At 44.4% G+C, this 19,360-nt stretch overlaps 1 protein-coding gene across 2 annotated transcripts in view; it reads right to left on the minus strand.

Moving 5' to 3' along the window:
- Positions 1-19,360, minus strand: part of LOC137541449 (BPI fold-containing family C protein-like) — an 86,349-nt gene that overhangs the window by 37,960 nt on the left and 29,029 nt on the right. Inside the window, exons 7-9 of one of the 2 annotated variants that reach the window (XM_068262752.1) lie at positions 15,005-15,065; positions 8,969-9,060; positions 4,670-4,843 (exon numbers count right to left, since the gene is read on the minus strand). In XM_068262752.1, the coding sequence (XP_068118853.1) occupies positions 4,670-4,843; positions 8,969-9,060; positions 15,005-15,065 (327 nt within the window). The remainder of the gene's footprint in view (positions 1-4,669; positions 4,844-8,968; positions 9,061-15,004; positions 15,066-19,360) is intronic. The other variant, XM_068262751.1, reaches the window with a different exon arrangement.

The following is a 19,360-nucleotide window of genomic DNA, read 5'->3' on the forward strand; positions in this document are numbered from 1 at the left end:
GTTTTGATTTTTCTTTAATTACACTTTTGATCATTTAGCTACAGTTGAGTGTAACAAGTGGGTAATCAGTAGGCATGACTCACAGTGCCTTGGAGCTGGCAGTGCTGGCTATACAGGAAAATACTGATGCTTTAACCCTTCCTTTGCTACCTGAAAGTACAGTGGAGGAAATAATTATTTGACCCCTCACTGATTTTGTAAGTTTGTCCAATGACAAAGAAATGAAAAGTCTCAGAACAGTATCATTTCAATGGTAGGTTTATTTTAACAGTGGCAGATAGCACATCAAAAGGAAAATCGAAAAAATAACCTTAAATAAAAGATAGCAGCTGATTTGCATTTCATTGAGTGAAATAAGTTTTTGAACCCCTACCAACCATTAAGAGTTCTGGCTCCCACAGAGTGGTTAGACACTTCTACTCAATTAGTCACCCTCATTAAGGACACCTGTCTTAACTAGTCACCTGTATAAAAGACACCTGTCCACAGAATCAATCAATCAAGCAGACTCCAAACTCTCCAACATGGGAAAGACCAAAGAGCTGTCCAAGGATGTCAGAGACAAAATTGTAGACCTGCACAAGGCTGGAATGGGCTACAAAACCATTAGCAAGAAGCTGGGAGAGAAGGTGACAACTGTTGGTGCGATTGTTCGAAAATGGAAGGAGCGCAAAATGACCATCAATCGACCTCGCTCTGGAGCTCCACGAAAGATTTCACCTCGTGGGGTGTCAATGGTTCTGAGAAAGGTGAAAAAGCATCCTAGAACTACACGGGAGGAGTTAGTGAATGACCTCAAATTAGCAGGGACCACAGCCACCAAGAAAACCATTGGAAACACATTACACCGCAATGGATTAAAATCCTGCAGGGCTCGCAAGGTCCCCCTGCTCAAGAAGGCACATGTGCAGGCCCGTCTGAAGTTTGCCAATAAACACCTGAATGATTCTGTGAGTGACTGGGAGAAGGTGCTGTGGTCTGATGAGACCAAAATAGAGCTCTTTGGCATTAACTCAACTCGCTGTGTTTGGAGGAAGAAAAATGCTGCCTATGACCCCCAAAACACCGTCCCCACCGTCAAGCATGGGGGTGGAAACATTTTGCTTTGGGGATGTTTTTCTGCTAGGGGCACAGGACAACTTAATCGCATTAACGGGAAAATGGACGGAGCCATGTATCGTGAAATCCTGAACGACAACCTCCTTCCCTCTGCCAGGAAACTGAAAATGGGTTGTGGATGGGTGTTCCAGCACGACAATGACCCAAAACATACAGCAAAGGCAACAAAGGAGTGGCTCAAGAAGAAGCACATTAAGGTCATGGAGTGGCCTAGTCAGTCTCCGGACCTTAATCCAATAGAAAACCTATGGAGGGAGCTCAAGCTCAGAGTTGCACAGAGACAGCCTCGAAACCTTAGGGATTTAGAGATGATCTGCAAAGAGGAGTGGACCAACATTCCTCCTAAAATGTGTGCAAACTTGGTCATCAATTACAAGAAACGTTTGACCTCTGTGCTTGCAAACAAGGGTTTTTCCACTAAGTATTAAGTCTTTTATTGTTAGAGGGTTCAAAAACTTATTTCACTCAATGAAATGCAAATCAGTTTCTATCTTTTATTTAAGGTTATTTTTTCGATTTTCCTTTTGATGTGCTATCTGCCACTGTTAAAATAAACCTACCATTGAAATGACACTGTTCTGAGACTTTTCATTTCTTTGTCATTGGACAAACTTACAAAATCAGTGAGGGGTCAAATAATTATTTCCTCCACTGTACATCCAGTACATTTTCATGGCTCTTTTTTTTTTGGGGGGGGGGGGGGCATTGTAACAAAGAAATATATTCCCTGATTGTTTTCATATTAGAGCAAAGAGGCAGTCCTGAACTTAGATCCACTTTAAGGCCGGATTTACATCTTTTCTGCCACTAGGCCAACTTTTCTGTGGCTCCTCTTCTATGTGCAGCAGCCCCCCTCCAACTCTATGCGCAGCCCCCTCTTCCATGTGTAACATCCATGCACAGCATCCCCTCTCTTTCATATACTGCTCCCTTGGGCTGCAGCATTCCTCTTCCATATGTTGCTCCCCATTTGAAGCCTTCCTTTTTAATTTGCTGTCTCCTTTTCTTTATGCAACAACCTCACTTCCATGTCCAGCTACCCCCTTCGCCAGCTGCCGCCCAAGGCCTGGGTCTGTGTGGCCTTTCCAGAGATTACGGAGTTAGGCTGGGAACACACTAGGCAGAACAATAAGGGTTAAGGGTATAAGAGGCGCCCTATTGTGCAATCATACCCCCTTACCTCACCCGTCTGAGGGGTGGGTACAGACCACACGTGGCTTCGACCACGGCGGATATCTGTCCCCTTTCTTTTACCAAGGAGAGCGACCGCATCCAGGTCCCTAGGGACCACCCCGAGTGGAGTCGGGTTTGTTGTCTCCACCTGCTTCCTGTGGTCGGTTGCCCCCCTGCAACCCACCTTTGTGAGTAGTGTCTTACTTTTATTACGTTCCATTGTTTTTGTCATACTACACCATTGGGCTCCCACTTTTGTCTCCTGTATCTTTTCACTAGAGGGTGTTTTTGACACCCACATCCCACTACACTAGGCAGAAACTCTAGCGTTGCAGAAAACGCAGGGTTTATGCATGTAATGTTAGTCAATGGGCCACATCAAAAAAGTAATGTGTATGCGTTTTGACATTTGTGTTGCATATTTTTCAAAAACACATCAAAAACGCAAATAATGACGTCAATGGTGACACAATGTAATGCATTTTGCACGTGTTTTTATATGCATTTTTGAAAAAAAAAACAAAGTTTTTTTTCTGATGTATTTCCGCTTCCTGTTGACTTCCTAGTGATTTGCATAAAACACAATAGAAAGACGCATACAAAACGCATATGTGTTTTGTATATGTGAACTGCAAACGCATCGAAAACGCACTACAAACGCACAAACGCACATATATGCATAAAAACACAACGTTTCCCGCACTGCTAGGTATGCACCCAGCCTCACTTAGAACTAAACTGCATCTAGGGATGGTCAACGACTTGCAAATAATTTCAAGTAGATGCAGCATTATGAAAATTTTGTATGCAAATGTATGCTGCTTGAAAATGAACCAATCAAATCCTGCTGAGGTAAAATTCCATTGATCCATTTTCAGGCTGCATGAATTTGCAGGCCAAATTTGCATACTCCTGCATCAACTCGAAATTATTTGTATATCTTTGATCATCTCTACAGCAGTCTAACCTACCATACAATTACAAAACTTTATACCAACTTTTTATTGGGAAAAGAAGTCTGCTCTTTGAATATATAATGCTGTGGCTAATCTATTGGGGCACATGGAACTGTGGGCTGTAGTTCTGCTGTATCATTATTTATTGTCATTGTCTATTTATATAGCACTGTCGCTAATATCTTCCTAATATAACGCCTATGGCAAAGATTGAAACTGCGCCCCCCCCCCCCCCCCCCCCCCTCTTGGTCAGAGCCCCCTTCCCCTCTAAAAACAGAATCTTTTCTTGTGTATATATGGTTGCCAATGTTTTTTTGGGTCTGGATACAGCTCAAGATACTTTTGGGGATATATCTGTTCTTATTTCCTCTTTGTCCTCTTTTCTAACATTAAAGGGGAACTGAAGAGAGAGGTATATGGAGGCTGTCATGTTTATTTCCTTTTAGACAATACCAGTTGCCTGGCAGCCCTGCTGATCCTCTGCCTCTAATCAGTGGCGTAGCTAAGGAGCTGTGGGCCCCGATGCAAGTTTTACAATGGGGCCCCCCAAGCACTCTATACATAACAACTGATACGCCGCCCCAAAACCAGGCAATGGCAACTACAGTGTCAGAGGTGCAAGAAGAGGATGGGGAACAGTTTGTTAATGATTACCACTATTCAAAGTATCTATAGAAGTGATTATTATGAGCACGGGACCAATAGAGAGCTAATACTGTAGTTGAGGGAGGGCCCTATGGGGCCCCTCTAGCCCAAGGGCCCCGATGCGGTCGCTACCGCTGCACCCCCTATTGCTACGCCCCTGCCTCTAATACTATTAGCCATAGCCCCTGAACAAGCATTCAGCAGATCAGGTGTTTCAGTGGTTCAGACTTATAAGTCTGATCTGACAAGACTAGCTGCATGCTTGTTTCTTGTTTTAATCAGATACTACTGCAGAGAAATAGACCAGCAGGGCTGCCAGGCAACTGGTATTGATTAAAAGGAAATAAACATGACAGCCTCCATATACCTCTCTCTTCAGTTCCCCTTTAAGCCAAGTGCACCCTACATACATAAATTAAGTAACCATGTTCCCTAGATAACAGAATGAATCTGATCTGAGTGATGGAGAGGCATGGGGGCAGGTATGTGGCTCAACTCAGGGGTAGGCATGGTGGTGCAGTACAGGGACAGGCATGGGACTCAACACAAGGGCAGACATGGCACAAGGGCAGGCATGAGTTGCAGAACAGGGGCAGGCAAGGCGCCCATAGTGCTGTGGTGCCCATGGCACAAGCCGTGCCTGCACCCCTCTAGATACGCCTCTGCATCTTCCACTTTGCTATGTAAATACCCATAGAGAATAAGAGCTGGAATTTTGTGAATTGCTGTAAGCACTGACTGTTCCATCAAGTCTGTAGTTAACATCCTGTACGTACCAACACGTTGGAGAGCATTGCGTTCAAAGATCCACTCTTATAGAATGCACTAGTAAGGGAATTCAGAGAGGCCTCTGATACTCCGGCAGAAGACTGACGGCCGGTGTGATCTGGAAAAGTCATTGGAGCTGGAGAGAAGTCCCCTTTCGCTTTGTCAAATGTATTGAACTGGCCCTGCGAAAAAAGATCCACAGCGCTTCAGTATGCTGATGTTTTTCAATAATATTATGGTGCTACATAAAGCTCTTAACAACATTCTAGTCACGTGTATGTGTTTACGGAAGCTCCCACAAACCCCTGGTTTCACAGGGAGAGCCCTGCAGCAAGGGCGTAGCAATAGGCATAGCAGCCATAGCAGCTGCTGTGGGGCCCTGGAGCAGAGGGGGACCAGGTGGTATTTAATGTATTCACCATTACCTTTCCTGTGTTCCTCTACCATCTGACTTTGCCTCAGTGCCCATGAATTATGTGCAGTGTTGATTGCATGAGAATGTAAATTGCTCAATTAACTGATATCCATAGGGTAGGGGCAGGTGGCATTGCTTAACCACTTGAGGACCGCAGTGTTAAACCTCCGTAAGACCAGGTCATTTGTTGCTAAATTGGCCACTGCAGCTTTAAGGCCTCGCTGCAGGGCCGCACAATTCAGCATACAAGTGATCCCACCCCCCCTTTTCTCCCCACCAACAGAGCTTTCTGTTGGTGGGGTCTGATCGCTTCTCCAGTGTTTATTTGTTTTTTATAAATATTTATGTCATTAATTTTTAAATAAATTTTCTTATTTAATATTTTTTTTCCAAACTCCCTCCCTCCCCCCAGCCAACCAATCATGGCGATCAGCTGTTGTAGGCTTCAGCCTATGAGAGCCAATCGCTCTCCTGTGTCCCAGGTGGACAGCCGTATCACACGGCTGTCCCTAGTACAGAGCTGCCTTAGATTGAAGTGCTGTACTATGTTAATAGATGATGGTTTCACTGTCTAACAGTCTCCTAGCGGCGATCACCACTGGGAGACTGAAGGCGGAGCCGAGTTCCGCTATCCAAGCAGGGATGCGTGCGCATAAGCGCGCGCGATCTCCTGCAAAACAGGCCTGCAGGACCTTAAACCAATCAGCGTTAGGTGATCCTGGGGCTGCCGCCTCGGCCACGCCCATCGGTGTGACGCGGCCGGCTAGTGGTTAAAAGTGGTTACATCTGAGGTCCCCAAGAAAGTTTTGCTATGGGGCCCCATAGTCTCTAGCTACGCCACTGCCCTGCAGTATTGCCAACAATGATGGTGTGCTCCTGTGCACTGAGGTATGGTGTTGTTTTCTGCACTGAGCTGATCTTGTACATTTTGTGCTAAAGTAAAGCTTTGCATGATTTTACCCAGTGTCCTCCTGAAGGGGTGCATGATGGTCTTGCTTTTAGGATACGTGAGAGTAATCCAGTATTATCTCATTTATAATAAACTATGGTAAAGTAAACATTTGGGTATAGTAAACTACCTGTCCAACTATCATATAGCTGAGTGCTACAATAAACGTACGTTTTACATTGGTGGTTGCAGTTATTGGCTAGTGCAATCCTGAAAGAGTTAATATTGGTAACATATTACAAGTACTACTGTTCAGTTAGCAACATTTTTTTCTCAATCGTTCCCGACGGGGGCTTCTAACCTCCCTCTACCCTCCACAGAACACTAACCCTCCTACCGATATGCCTAACACTAACCCTCCTACCGATATGCCTAACACTAACCAATACGCCTAAACACTACCCTTGAATTGTTCTGCCTAACACTAGCTGAACACCTACAACGCTAGCAGAACATTCCTTTAACGATATGCATAACTCCTCACACTACCCTTTAAATCAATTTACTCAACACTAATAGAACACATACGCTGCTACCCAAATGTTCCTTAACATGATCCTCAAAGTCATCCTGAAGGGAAAAAAGTGCCTCTGGGGGTCTGGATCCTAAAGAGACTTCTCCGTCATCCTAAGCAGAAGGGATCCAGTATTGGCTTGTCTGCGAAGCACACAGGCGCACTAGGGGCTTTTCACTTGGGCTCTGGCAGAAATAGTCAAGCCCATCGGGTCTGCTCTATGGTGCAAGCTGTCTGCACCTGCACAGTCCTTGCACCTGCACAGTAAAGCGGACCCGAACGGGCTTGGCTATTTCTGCCAGAGACCAAGCGGAAAATCGCTAATGTGCATGGTTTGTCTACTCCCGAGTTAAGTATCTTTTTTTTTATCTTTTCAAAGTCACAGGTGTACTTAAAAGTGCCTATAAATGGTACAATTTTTCACTAAATGCAATATTTCGATGCGATTTGAATGATCGTTAGTAATCTGAAGACAATTATCGAATGTTAACATTTACAGAATGATTCTTTCTTCAAATTCAATCAGTTTTTCCAACTTTTGGATCGATTTTATCCTTTAAAGAGACTCTGTAACATTAAAAAGATCCCCTGGGGGGTACTCACCTCGGGTGGGGGAAGCCTCCAGATCCTAATGAGGCTTCCCACGCCGTCCTCTGTCCCACGGGGGTCTCGCCGCAGCCCTCCGAACAGCCGGCGACTTTGCCGACTGTCAGTTCAATATTTACCTCTGCTGGCTCCAGCGGGGGCACTGTGGCGGCTTTCCGTTCCGAACTAAATGGAAATACCCGATCTCATTCGGGTCCGCTCTACTGCGCAGGCGCAGGAAACTTGCGCCTGCGCAGTAGAGCAGATCCAACGGCGTTTGGGTATTTCCGTGTAGTTCGGAGCCGACAGCCGTCAGAGCGCCTGCGCAGGAGCCAGGAAGGTAAATATTGACGTCACCGCTGCACGGACTCCACGGAGGGCTGCAGCGAGACCCCTGACGGATGGAGGACGGCGTGGGAAGCCTCATTAGGATCCGGAGGCTTCCCCCACCCGAGGTGAGTACCCCCCAGGGGATCTTTTCATGTTACAGATCCTCTTTAAAGCAATCGACCAAAGAATCGTTCGCTATCGATTGCCTTCATAAACGGTGAATTTACTATACAATTCAATTGTAACAATCACATCGAAAGATCACATTTGGTGAAAAAATTGTACCGGTAATTGGCACCTTAAATTAATCTAACTAACACTACACAAACACTTACACCAGAGGTGCCTGGCTCTTCTACTGAGCACATATGCTATTGCTCCGTTGTTATTGCCTGATGAAGCGGGATCAAACCTGCGAAACGCGTTGCATATTTGGAGTTCATAAATAAAATATATTGACTGTGTTTACTACAGTCATTGTGTGTCTACTTGGAGGAGGTAAGTCCACCACTACCTCCTCTATTTACCAAGAATTTGGTTTTTAAGCTCATTTAGCTTCCTTTTATCCTTTTGGTGCCTCTGTTCTCCTGCATAATATTGAGTCCACCCTGGGTGGAAGGTTGAACCCCTTTTTCTCATCTACAGAGAGCGACTTCTTATTCCTGAGTGGGGTCAGGAAAATCTCTCCACCTGCCTTTACAGTGGTTGACTAATGGTAACCCTGGCTTGTGAGTATTAATATTTACTCTATCTAGTAACCATTTACCAGTACATATTACACTATTGGGGCTCTTGGTGTTCCTTGTTTTTACTTACACCAATAGTCGATCATTCCTCGCGGGTAACTTGACACCAAAAAGTACATCTTCAGCGCCCAATAGCCACAGTTAACACTGCTGTCTATGGAATAGCCGATAAGTGCCAAAGTCAACCGCTTCACACAATAATCGCTTTTCAGAATACCCAATGGTCAGTTATCCAAGGCCGGGCCAAGGCAGAGGCAAGAGAGGCTCTAGCCTCAGGGTGCAGTGTAGGAGGGGGCGCACAACTCACTCAGCTATCATTCCCCTATTGTGTTTGCAGCAGTGAGAATTAGGAAAAGGGGATACATGGCAGTGACTGCAAGCCAGATAACTAGAGATTAAGGTGTTGGGGGCCCTGGGCGCCTCTTAGTCTAATAGCAATCGGTGTGTGACGGCTGGGGTGGGAGGGATGGAGAGCGCACTTTGGTGTCTCAGCCTTGGGTGCTGGAGGACCTTGTCCCGGCTCTGCAGCTATCATATCGCCAATATTGTGCTGGCGACAATGTTTATGTCCCTGCTGAGCAGTTGGCTGCAATCACTTCAATCTCAATAACAGCTAAGCACAGGCGAAACAACTGAATTCCTTAATATCACAGTCCAAAATTGCAGAAAGAATATGTTACAAAGCTCTGCATTTCTCCTTTTTCTTTGCTTTTTATAATGGGAGCCAAAGCCTACACAGTTCAAAGGGCAAACTAAAGAAATACTTACATTCATACCGATGTCGGTATACGTGCTGGTAATTTCTACTTCGCCCTCAACAGACAAATCAGCCATAATTAGGTCAGTAAACATGTAATGCACTGCAAAAAGTAGAACAGCATTAAAGAGGAGCTGTCAGCCATACTATCTCAGAAAAACAAACAAACAGATGTATAAGTAGATAAATACGTGCTCTACTTGATTAATATATGTATTGCACTGTCCACATTTTTACTTTAGAGATTTTTCTACAGTAAAAAAAAAAAAAAGAGAAAATCCTTTTTAGGATTTTCCACTTTGACTGTGTATATCTTGAAGCCAATCCTGACATAATTTCCTCCCTTACTCTGTCTGTGTATCATTGCTCGTCCTCCTCCTAGTAATAACTATGCATAAGCAACCTAAACAGTAATCATCAAAGTAATTGCAATGTTATGACAGAGCACCTAGAATAAAGTAAGAGGAATTCCCATAGTTTTTTAGGGGCTATTGCAAACTGCTCGTTGGCCTTAATGAATGTGTATAAACAGGGTAACATACATGGCTATAGCAAAGTGATAAAATAATGGAGTTTGTAGTAAGGCGGTATCTGAACTGCCTTACTAACCTCTCAGTAGGGTGCGCACCTCTGATGTAATAACAAAAACAGAGGTATGCTATTACTGCCGTGGTATAAAAAAAACTGTCAGGCCCTCTGTGTAAAAATTTTGCCAGAGCCCTATTTGACCCAAGTCACTTGGACTTTTTTTTAGTGTGCTAGCATGCATTGACTTGCTGTTCCAATTTTACTTGGAAAACTAAGCATTCTGCCTGGCTATTAATGGCCTGTACTGATTCTGGCCTGTTCTTGAATTTGATTCTTCCTTCCAGTTTAATGCTGTGCTTAATCTGCAAGCAGCCTGTAGCTGACCTTATGTTGCCCTTGACCTTGCTTCAACCTAATTACTGGGTACCGATACTGGTCTCATTCCACGTCTATCCCCCAAAAAATAAAAAAAAATACTGGTATTAAAGAGACACTGAAGTGAAAAAAAATTACGACATAATGAATTCGTTGTGTAGTACGAATAATTACTAGAACATTAGTAGCAAAGAAAATATTCTCATATTTTTATTTTAAGTTATATAGTGTTTTTTTATAACATTGCATAATTCTCTAATATTTGCAGTTAACACACTACTCAGCATTCTAAATGATTTTACAGAGCAGCCTAGTGAATGATTGAACCCTTCTCTGCTGAGAAAAAGAAGATACAATGACTGACAGTTGAGATAACAAGCTTCAGAAGACAGAGCTCTATGAGACTTTGAAAGTCATGGAGCTCAATGGCTCTTTTGCATAAAAACTGGAGTTTCTTAACTCTTCCTGTACTGGAAACAATATTAGACTTATGTCTCTGCACCCTAATGTTTTATTTCTTAGCTGTACTACACATACCAATCATTATATCATCATTTTTTTTCGCTTCAGTGTCTCTTCAAATACTGTTATTTTACTATGGTCAAACTTAACCCTACTCTCACACAGAACCCTCTCACCTGACGCCTAACCTTAACCCCCTACCTAATACCTAACCCCCTCCCCCCCACACACAAACACTACCACCCTAGTACACACACACACACACACACACACACACGCGCGCGCGCGCATGCACGCACGCACGCACACACACACCCTGCCTAGTGCCTAAACCTAACCCCCACCCCTGCACAAACTACCTACCTAACACCTAACCCTTAACTCCCCCCCTCCCGCACAAACTACCTGTCTAATGTCTAAACCTTAACCCCCCCCCCCAACACACACACACAAGCTACCTACCTAACACCTAAGCCCCCTGCACACTAGCTACCTAGGGGCCTGTTTCCACTAGCCACGGTGTGATGCTATGATTGCATCGCATCCGCAGCTAAAAAAAACCCTGCAAATTCTCAGGTGCTGCCATAGGTGCCTACAAATATGGACATTTTGGGCACCCGCGGTGCTCAATACATAGCAGGTGCTCTACCAGCGCCCGCTATTTACCGCACTCCCAAATTTACGCTCTGGCTCCCATTTACCAAAATTTTGTATTGGCGCCTATGGCCGTGCCCAATTAGTCCACTTGCCAAATGCACCCTTTTTTTACTCCTACATTTCATGCCAGCTTGCCTCTGGCTCTTTCTCATCTACTACTTGGCACCATGTCTGCATGGCTGACATTTGTGCTATAACGTCAGACAAGAAGAAGATAAATGTATCCAATGAAGAAAGCACTGCTGCAGACACCATCAATTTGGTCTTTACCTCATTTGATGTCATAGCTACCGTATGACATATTCTGATGTACTACAATGGTTAATGTGGCATGCATTAAAAACTAAACTGATGGTGCCAGCGAAGAGTCCTCTTTTCTGTGGATATAATTATTAAATAGATGATCTAGCTAATGTAATATGACATCAAGCAATGTGTGCTGCAGTCATCTTTCATACCAGTCTGTATAAAATTGCAGGAAAGAGGCAGAAAAATTGCAGAAAATATGATTGGTTGCTGAAAGCTATACCACAGAAAAGGTAAGAATACAAAAAAGACATAATGCACCTCCACGGCGAAGTATCTAATTGAATGTAAAAACACACAGACAAGAAAAGTCTGTCCTATATGAAGGGTGGAGTAAGCATGTGGTAGAGATCAGACTCTTAAGCGGGAGCTGTGACCAGCAGCATTCCGCAATCCCACCGCCCCACTAGAGGCTTCAGGATCACAACATGTTTCGGGGGACGCCCCCTTCATCGGGCGATGCCACTCAGCCTGCTAGTTACATTTATACTGAGTCACAGTTATGTGAACTCAGATTTCGCAGCTAAGAGGAATGCCATCTTGTGGCAAAAAAATGAGAAAGCACCCTTTAAGATTACTATTAGCATAGCTGCACTCCCACTTTCACTGGACAATGATATTTAAAACCTATGTTACATAAATACAGGGCATAAATACAAGTACATGCATGTTTATAATACAAAACATATATATTTAACCTGCAAACCACACATGCGCTTATGCAGCACAAAACTAAATATAAATGTGATAAAATAAAATAAACATAAGAGTAAAAATAAAAATGAAGATAAAAATAAAACTGGTTAAGATAAAATCAATGCCAATAAACAAAAAATAAAAGTGTAACAAGCAAATCTGTCTATACGTACTCAGTATTAAAATACCATAATCGACAAATGACTTTAAACCTTTGAGTAGTATATGGTTCAATTTATTACTTTAATAAAGTGCTCACAAAGAGCAATTCCTGACCTTTGTGGATTATTGCAATCATAATAACAGAGGCATGAAGTGGATCAGGAACAATTGGTGTTGCTGGACTTGGAATTGTCACATAATGCAGCCAATGAGATCATATGCAAAACCCACTAGTGTCAACTCCTTTTTACATCAAAGGAGTTACTATCTGCCCCTTTGAAAATCCTATATCCCTGGGAGCCAATGTTGTAGCCTTCGGGGGAATTGGACAGAGAACAATGATTATTTAACTCAAAGCACTGTACTGATTGATAGGTGTACTGAAAAGGGGTAATACATAGACAGTGCAGCGTCAGAGGTAAGTTTCTGGACAGCCCCAGGAGCACCATTCCACTAAGTGGCAAACAGTTGCCATTTTGTACAACTTATAATATTAGCAGATTTAGGGATAAAAACTAGAGAATCCTCTTAGAGGAACCTCTTTTAAAGGGAATCTGAAGTGTAAATAAACTTATGATATAATGATTTGTATGTGTAGTACCTAAGAAGCTGAACATTAGTAGCACAGATATGAGTCTCATATTTTTTCTAGTACAGGGAGAGTTAAGAAACTTCAGTTGTTATCTATGCGAAAGAGCTTATCTGAGCTGTCCATGAAACAACCAAAAAAAAGTTGTTTGATAATTGTTCTGCATAAAAGAACGCTGTTGAGCGTGTGTATGGGGATTCAACATTTCTTGTTTGTTTAAGGTTTTACTGCAGAGCTAAAGACCCTTTGAACTTTCCTGCTCTGTTTCATAGTTTAAAATACAGAGTATAGTTTGTAAACTGCAATACTAATACTAATGTTCTATGAATTACCCATACTACATACTACACATACAATTCATCATATCATAAGCTTTTTTCACTTCAGTGTCACCTTAAGAAATGTTTGGCCCACAAAGCCTTTGGTTGTGTTAAGGAAAACAGTGTGAAGAGCTTAATTGCATCCAGTAACGTAGGATCCCGTTGCGGGAACCATCCCTTTCGTAGTGGAGTCAATGAGATAAGGGGCAACTTCAGATGTATGGAGCCAACATGTGGCATTTCTTTTTTGACCCATAGACTGTCCACCTTTTGGATATGAGTGGTTGTGCAATTCATATCCAAGAACCTATATTTTGCATCTCAACACATGTTTTGTATGCAAACAGATGTGGATTTAATAAGTTGTATGTGGGTAGGATCAGAATCAGAATAATTTATTTTGCCAAGTACAAATGAGGGATTGTACCCAGAATTGGTTTTAGCCTATACAGGTTCTGGAAGGACAGGTTCTGGAAGGATGGACGGGGAAATTTGTCAGAAAGTAAAGAGTTGAGGCTAATGGGCCACCTGGGCACCAGTCGCACTTCGCGCAATCATTTGTCATCCCTAAGGAGACAACGGGGGGGGGGGGGGGGGGGGCTTGGGGGTAGTTAGAAGGCGAACGTTCAGCAGCGATGCCCCAGTTCTTTATAAAAGAAATCTGCTGTGATGACTGACACTGCTGAGGATCCCGATTGCTGACAATCCAGTTCAAAAGGAGCAGTAGTATTCATTTCTGTGGTGGGTATCGACAGATGGGCAGCATTCAGCCCAGCTGGTCAAGATAATCTGGCTGTCACAGAAGCATGCGGCTGTGGCGGTCCTTACTTCCGGATTAGCAGCTGGCATCATGGAAGGGCTGATCCAAAGGTGTTCCTGTTGCGGTGGAGTAGCAGCAGCCGATGGATGGATGGATGGATGGAGGAAGACGGCATCCAGCGCAGTGTCCTATCTCAGTGGAGCCCTGATCTCCTGGGTAGCAGTGGTGGACTCCACAAAGCCAGTACTTGCACAGACAACGGACCCAGACAGAGGCAAGGTGGAAAAAACTTCAGGTCCCGAACTCCCCATGACCCGCACCAGCGTCCCAGACTACACCGGACCACATTGCAGGTTAGGTTTGGGGAACATATGAGGAGCATCCCCAAGCCTAACTCCAAGCTCACTATTTCCAAGCACTTTGCTGAGTGCCATAGAAGTAGCACAGACACTTTGAGTTTAATAGAACTATAGTGGACAGGGCCGAGCAGAGACAGTGGCCAGCCTCAGGGCAGAGTGTAGGAGGGGGCGCACAACTCACTCAGCTATCATTCCCCTATTGTGTTTAAAGCAAAGAGAAATAAATAAAGGGGATACATGGCAGTGACTGCAAGCCATATAAATAGAGAGTAAGGTGTTTGGGGGGGGGGGGGGGGGGGCTGGGGCGTTTCTTACTCTAACAGCTATCAGTGTGTGACAGCTGGAGTGAGAGGGATGGGTGGAGCACTTTGGTGTCTCAGCCTTGGGTGCTGGAGGACCTTGTCCCAGCTCTGATAGTGAATACTAGATCATCTGTCTCCTGGTGAGCATTTCAGACATTTGTGCTCCCAGGAGACAAATTGGATATATACAGATTGACCCGCACATGACTGATTAAAGATTTACATGTGAGCACTTTATTCAAGTAATATATTAAACCGTATACCTCTCAAAGGTTTATAGTCGTTTGTCGCTCATGGTATTACCCCCTCTAGCACTATCTGTCCCTCTGCCAGTATCTGTTTCTGTATTGTTCTCGCTTCCATCACTTCGGCCATATCGTTTCGGCCTCTGGTGCCCAAATTGTCCACTGGGTGCTGCTATAGCCGCAATTAACATTGCAGTCTATTACTGCTCACAAATTTGCTGCTTTTCTTCTAAATGTCTTCTCTTGTATATCAGGAGGTATGCACATGTGTGTACAAATAACTTACTATTTAAATGGTTTAGTGACTCATTCCACGATACAACTTGCATCCTCAGCGCAGAACACAACTGTGGTAAATAAAATTCTCTTGGTTAGAAAAGGGTCAGTAGCAAAAATTCATCTACATGTCTATTCATTCATATTCCGTAGGTAGGGATGGTCGGAATGCCAATTTCCGATTCCGCGGTAAATCCGCATTCCGTCATGTACCGATTACCGATTCCGCCTTCCGCTACCAATTTCCGCATTCCAATGCGGAATTTCCGCCGGAAATCGCGGAAATTCCGCCTGACTTTAACATCGATTTTCTCAAAAACTATAAGGTCTTTTTGAAAACTTTTTTTTGCATCTTGTTCAGAAGATTCTGTTTAATAAACCCTACAAAGTTGGTGTTTCTAGGACTTACGGTGGCTTTGCTATTAACTGCTAAAGTCGGCGGATTTTTACTGTAATATAAAATGCAGAAAATAGGCAGATGCAGATTTTCTGCATTTTACATTACAGTAAAAATCCACCGACTTTAATGGTTAATAACAAAGCCCCCTTAAGTCCTAGAAACACCAAATTTTCAGGGTTTATTAAACCGAATCTTGTGAACAAGATGCAAAAAAAAGTTTTCAAAAAGACCTTATAGTTTTTGAGAAAATCGATGTTAAAGTCGGGTGGAATTTCCGCGATTTCCGGCGGAAATTTCCGCGATTTCCGGCGGAAATCCGCCTACGGCACTTACATTCCCGATTTCCGCATTCCGATGCGGAAATTCAATTTCCGATCGGAATTTCGGAAATTGCATTTCCGCGGAATCCGAATGAGCATCCCTATCCGTAGGTTAGATCTGTAGGTTAAGCCCTTCCCACCAGAGGTAGTAGTAGTCTAACCAGTTTAAATTTTTGTTCTAAAAACACAACTGTGGTCATGTATTTGGACATATATGCACAGCACTTGACAATAAAAAGTCTATCAAAAGTTATATGGAACCTCCTCATTTAGAAATCAGCTGACCTGTACTAGGCTGGAGGGAACATGTTCCATACCATTTCTCAGGGCCGGTTCTCTCATGAAGCAAGGTGTCTTGCATCAGGTGCAGAGATTATAGGGGTGGCATGTTTGTACTGTGCATTTACACTTACAGCATGCAGTCAGAATAGTAGGAGAGGCGAGAGGAAAGCAAGTGGGGGAAGAGGTCAACATTGGGGAAAAGCAGCTTGTTGTGCTGTGAGAGGAGTCTGACAGCGAGTGAGGAGGGTGGAGGCAGTACAGCAACAGCGTTTCATATGACTTGCACAGCAGACGGGAGGAGGTGGCACTGCTGTCCTGACTGAGGAGGAATGGAGGACAGAAGAGTGACTGAGGGTGAACAGTCTGTTTGTCACAGACTCGCAGCCAGCCAGCCAGTGTGTTATTGAGTTGAGATGCAGCATGTCATGTCTCAAATTGTTGCATATGTTCTTGCTGACTGAGAACATTAAAGAGGAGCTGTTAGGTATAAGGTCTCAGAGAAAATAAACACATATATCAGTAGCTAAAGATTGGCTGTACTTACATTACATATGCATTTCACTGTCCACGTTTGTACTTCACAGAATTTTTATATAGTATATGCAGAGATTGATGCTCCTGACAGCTCATGGCAGGTTCCATGTTTTTCTGTCTTCTATGAAGCCAATTGTGTCGTCATGTCCTGTCTGCTTCCTGATCACAGAAAAGCTCGTACTGAATAACACAATGTGCAGTGAATATTAATTAGCCATGTGGCTAGGAACAATAGCTGACTCCTGCAGTGTACTCTGCCCGGAGATTTACCAGTGCTACGCGCTGGACTGATTACAAGCTGCTGTAACGTCTCATTAGCAGCCGAGGGGAGCGCCCCAGAATGCTTTGCAGTATGGTATGCGGCTTGCGTCTTCTTAAGAATAACAGCTTTGCTGATAAGCACACATCAAAGGTAAGAGAGATTTTTATCTTCACTAATGCCTTTTTGGCTTCCTTCTAAACTGTTTAACACAGGAGAATAGAGGTTTAAATTAGCTTCTGCAGCCTGACAGTTACTCTTTAAATGAAGCAGAGTAAACTGTTGGTTGTGTCCGGTGCTGTGCGATCATTTCAAATTGGGAAGAAAGTGGTGGTGGTGGTGTGTGTGTGTGTTTGTGGGGAGGGGGGTCATCCTCATGAGTTTGCCTTAGCCAGGCAGAAAAAAGTCTAGAGCCAGCCCTGCCACTTCAGCTGGTATTCTTTTTCATCGCTGCTGTATGGAAGAACAGATGGTTGAATGATGCTGGTTGTAGGAGTTTCACACCATGGCAATTATTCTTTTTTAATGTGAGTAAATTTATTAGAACAAATGTGATTACCAGCTAGACTGGAGAGTTAAAGGGATACTGTAGGGGGGTCGGGGGAAAATGAGTTGAATTTACCCAGGGCTTCTAATGGCCCTCCGCAGACATCCTGTACCCACGGAGCCACTCACCGATGCTCCGGCCTCGCCTCCGGTTCACTTCTGGAATTTCAGACTTTAAAGTCTGAAAACCACTGCTCCTGCGCAGCTGAATCCTCGCTCCCGCTGATGTCACCAGGACAGTATTGCACAAGCCCAGTAAGGTCTTTGGTCTGCGCAGTATGCTCCTGGTGCCATCAGCGGGAGCGAGGACACGGCAATGCAGGCGCAGTGGTTTTCTGACTTTAAAGTCAGAAATTCCAGAAGTGAACTGGAGGCGGGGCCGGAGCATTGGGGAGTGGCTGCGCGGGCACAGGATGTCTGTGGGGGGCCATTAGAAGCCCCGGGTAACTTCAACTCATTGTCCCCCGACCCCCCTACAGTATCCCTTTAAACAGCACCTACGTAAGAGTTCACCACCTCTTGAATGCTCTGTTCGATCATATGGACTCATGCAGGGGGTGTGGATAGTTCGGGTTTGAGTTTTGGTTTGATCTAAGTTTCTAGTACCTCAACCTAGGAGTTAAATTGGGAAGTGCTGTTTTTTTTTTTTTTTTGGTAGCCATGAAATTAATTCAAGGGAAAAATGGTAGTGGTTTGAGCCCAGTCATATGACAATAGTTTTTATGTGGTGACTCTAGAGTTGTTTTTTTATGTTGAGTTGTGACTAGAATGGCTTGCTTATTATATTTTATTTAGTTATTGTAATACTACTGGCTCATACTCTCTGAAGAACAGTGAAGTGCTGATAAGATGCCCAGGCAGAGGCGTCTTAGCCACCAGGCGAGGACAAGCGGTGGCCTGGAGCGCCGGGTGGGGCAGGAGCGCCGCCGCGGGGGTAAGTGCCCACCATCCCCGCCAGACTGTCTGACTGGCCATGGCGTCTAATAGAAGCCACGCCAGTTCATCCCCGCAGCCCACTGCTCCACCCTGCGTAGTCTTCCGGCAGGCAGAGCAGGGCTACAGCAAGATCGCGCCCGAAGCCCTGTACTGGAGACTATTTGTGTCTCCAGTACAGGGCTTCGGGCGCCATCTTCCTGTAGCCCTGCTCTGCCTGTCAGCGCGGGACTTTCGGAGGCTGGCTGCGCTGCTGCAGGGAGATCGTTGGGGGAGCTGCGCCCAGGGAGAGGAGTCTTCTGCAGGTGAGTAAATGCTTTTATTTTTACAGGTAATTATACATTTTTAGTGAAACGCTGCCTGCATTAGGATCATTTTCCGGTGAACGCTGGCCACATATTATTATTATTATTTAGTATTTATATAGCGCCGACATATTACGCAGCGCTGTACAGTGTATATATATATATCTTGTCACTAACTGTCCGTCAAAGGAGCTCACAATCTAATCCCTACCATTGCCATATGTCTATATTATGTAGTGTAAGTACTGTAGTCTAGGGCCAATTTTAGGGGGAGCCAATTAACTTATCCGTATGTTTTTGGAATGTGGGAGGAAACCGGAGTGCCCGGAGGAAACCCACGCAGACACGGAGAGAACATACAAACTCTTTGCAGATAGTGCCCTGGCTGGGATTCGAACCAGGGAACCAGCGCTGCAAGGCGAGAGAGCTAACCACTACGCCACCGTGCTGCCCACACATATGATTATTTCCTGGTGAACGCTGGCCACATACGATTATTTCCTGGTGAACGATGGCCACATACGATTATTTCCTGGTGAACCAACCGTGGCCACATTATGATTATTTTCTGGTGAACGCTGGCCACATACGATTATTTTCTGGTGAACACTGGCCACATACGATTATTTCCTGGGCAACGCTGGCCACATTACGATTATTTTCTGGTGAGCGCTAGAGATGTCGCGAACCGTTAGACGGCGAACATCTCAGCATCTCTGGGCCCTGTACTACTTCCGGGTCGCTATGACCGGGAGTAGTATGCCTGCGCTGGCCCGGCGGTGCACGT

This window comes from Hyperolius riggenbachi, chromosome 12, assembly GCF_040937935.1.
Source record: "Hyperolius riggenbachi isolate aHypRig1 chromosome 12, aHypRig1.pri, whole genome shotgun sequence".
Classification (NCBI taxonomy): domain Eukaryota; kingdom Metazoa; phylum Chordata; class Amphibia; order Anura; family Hyperoliidae; genus Hyperolius; species Hyperolius riggenbachi.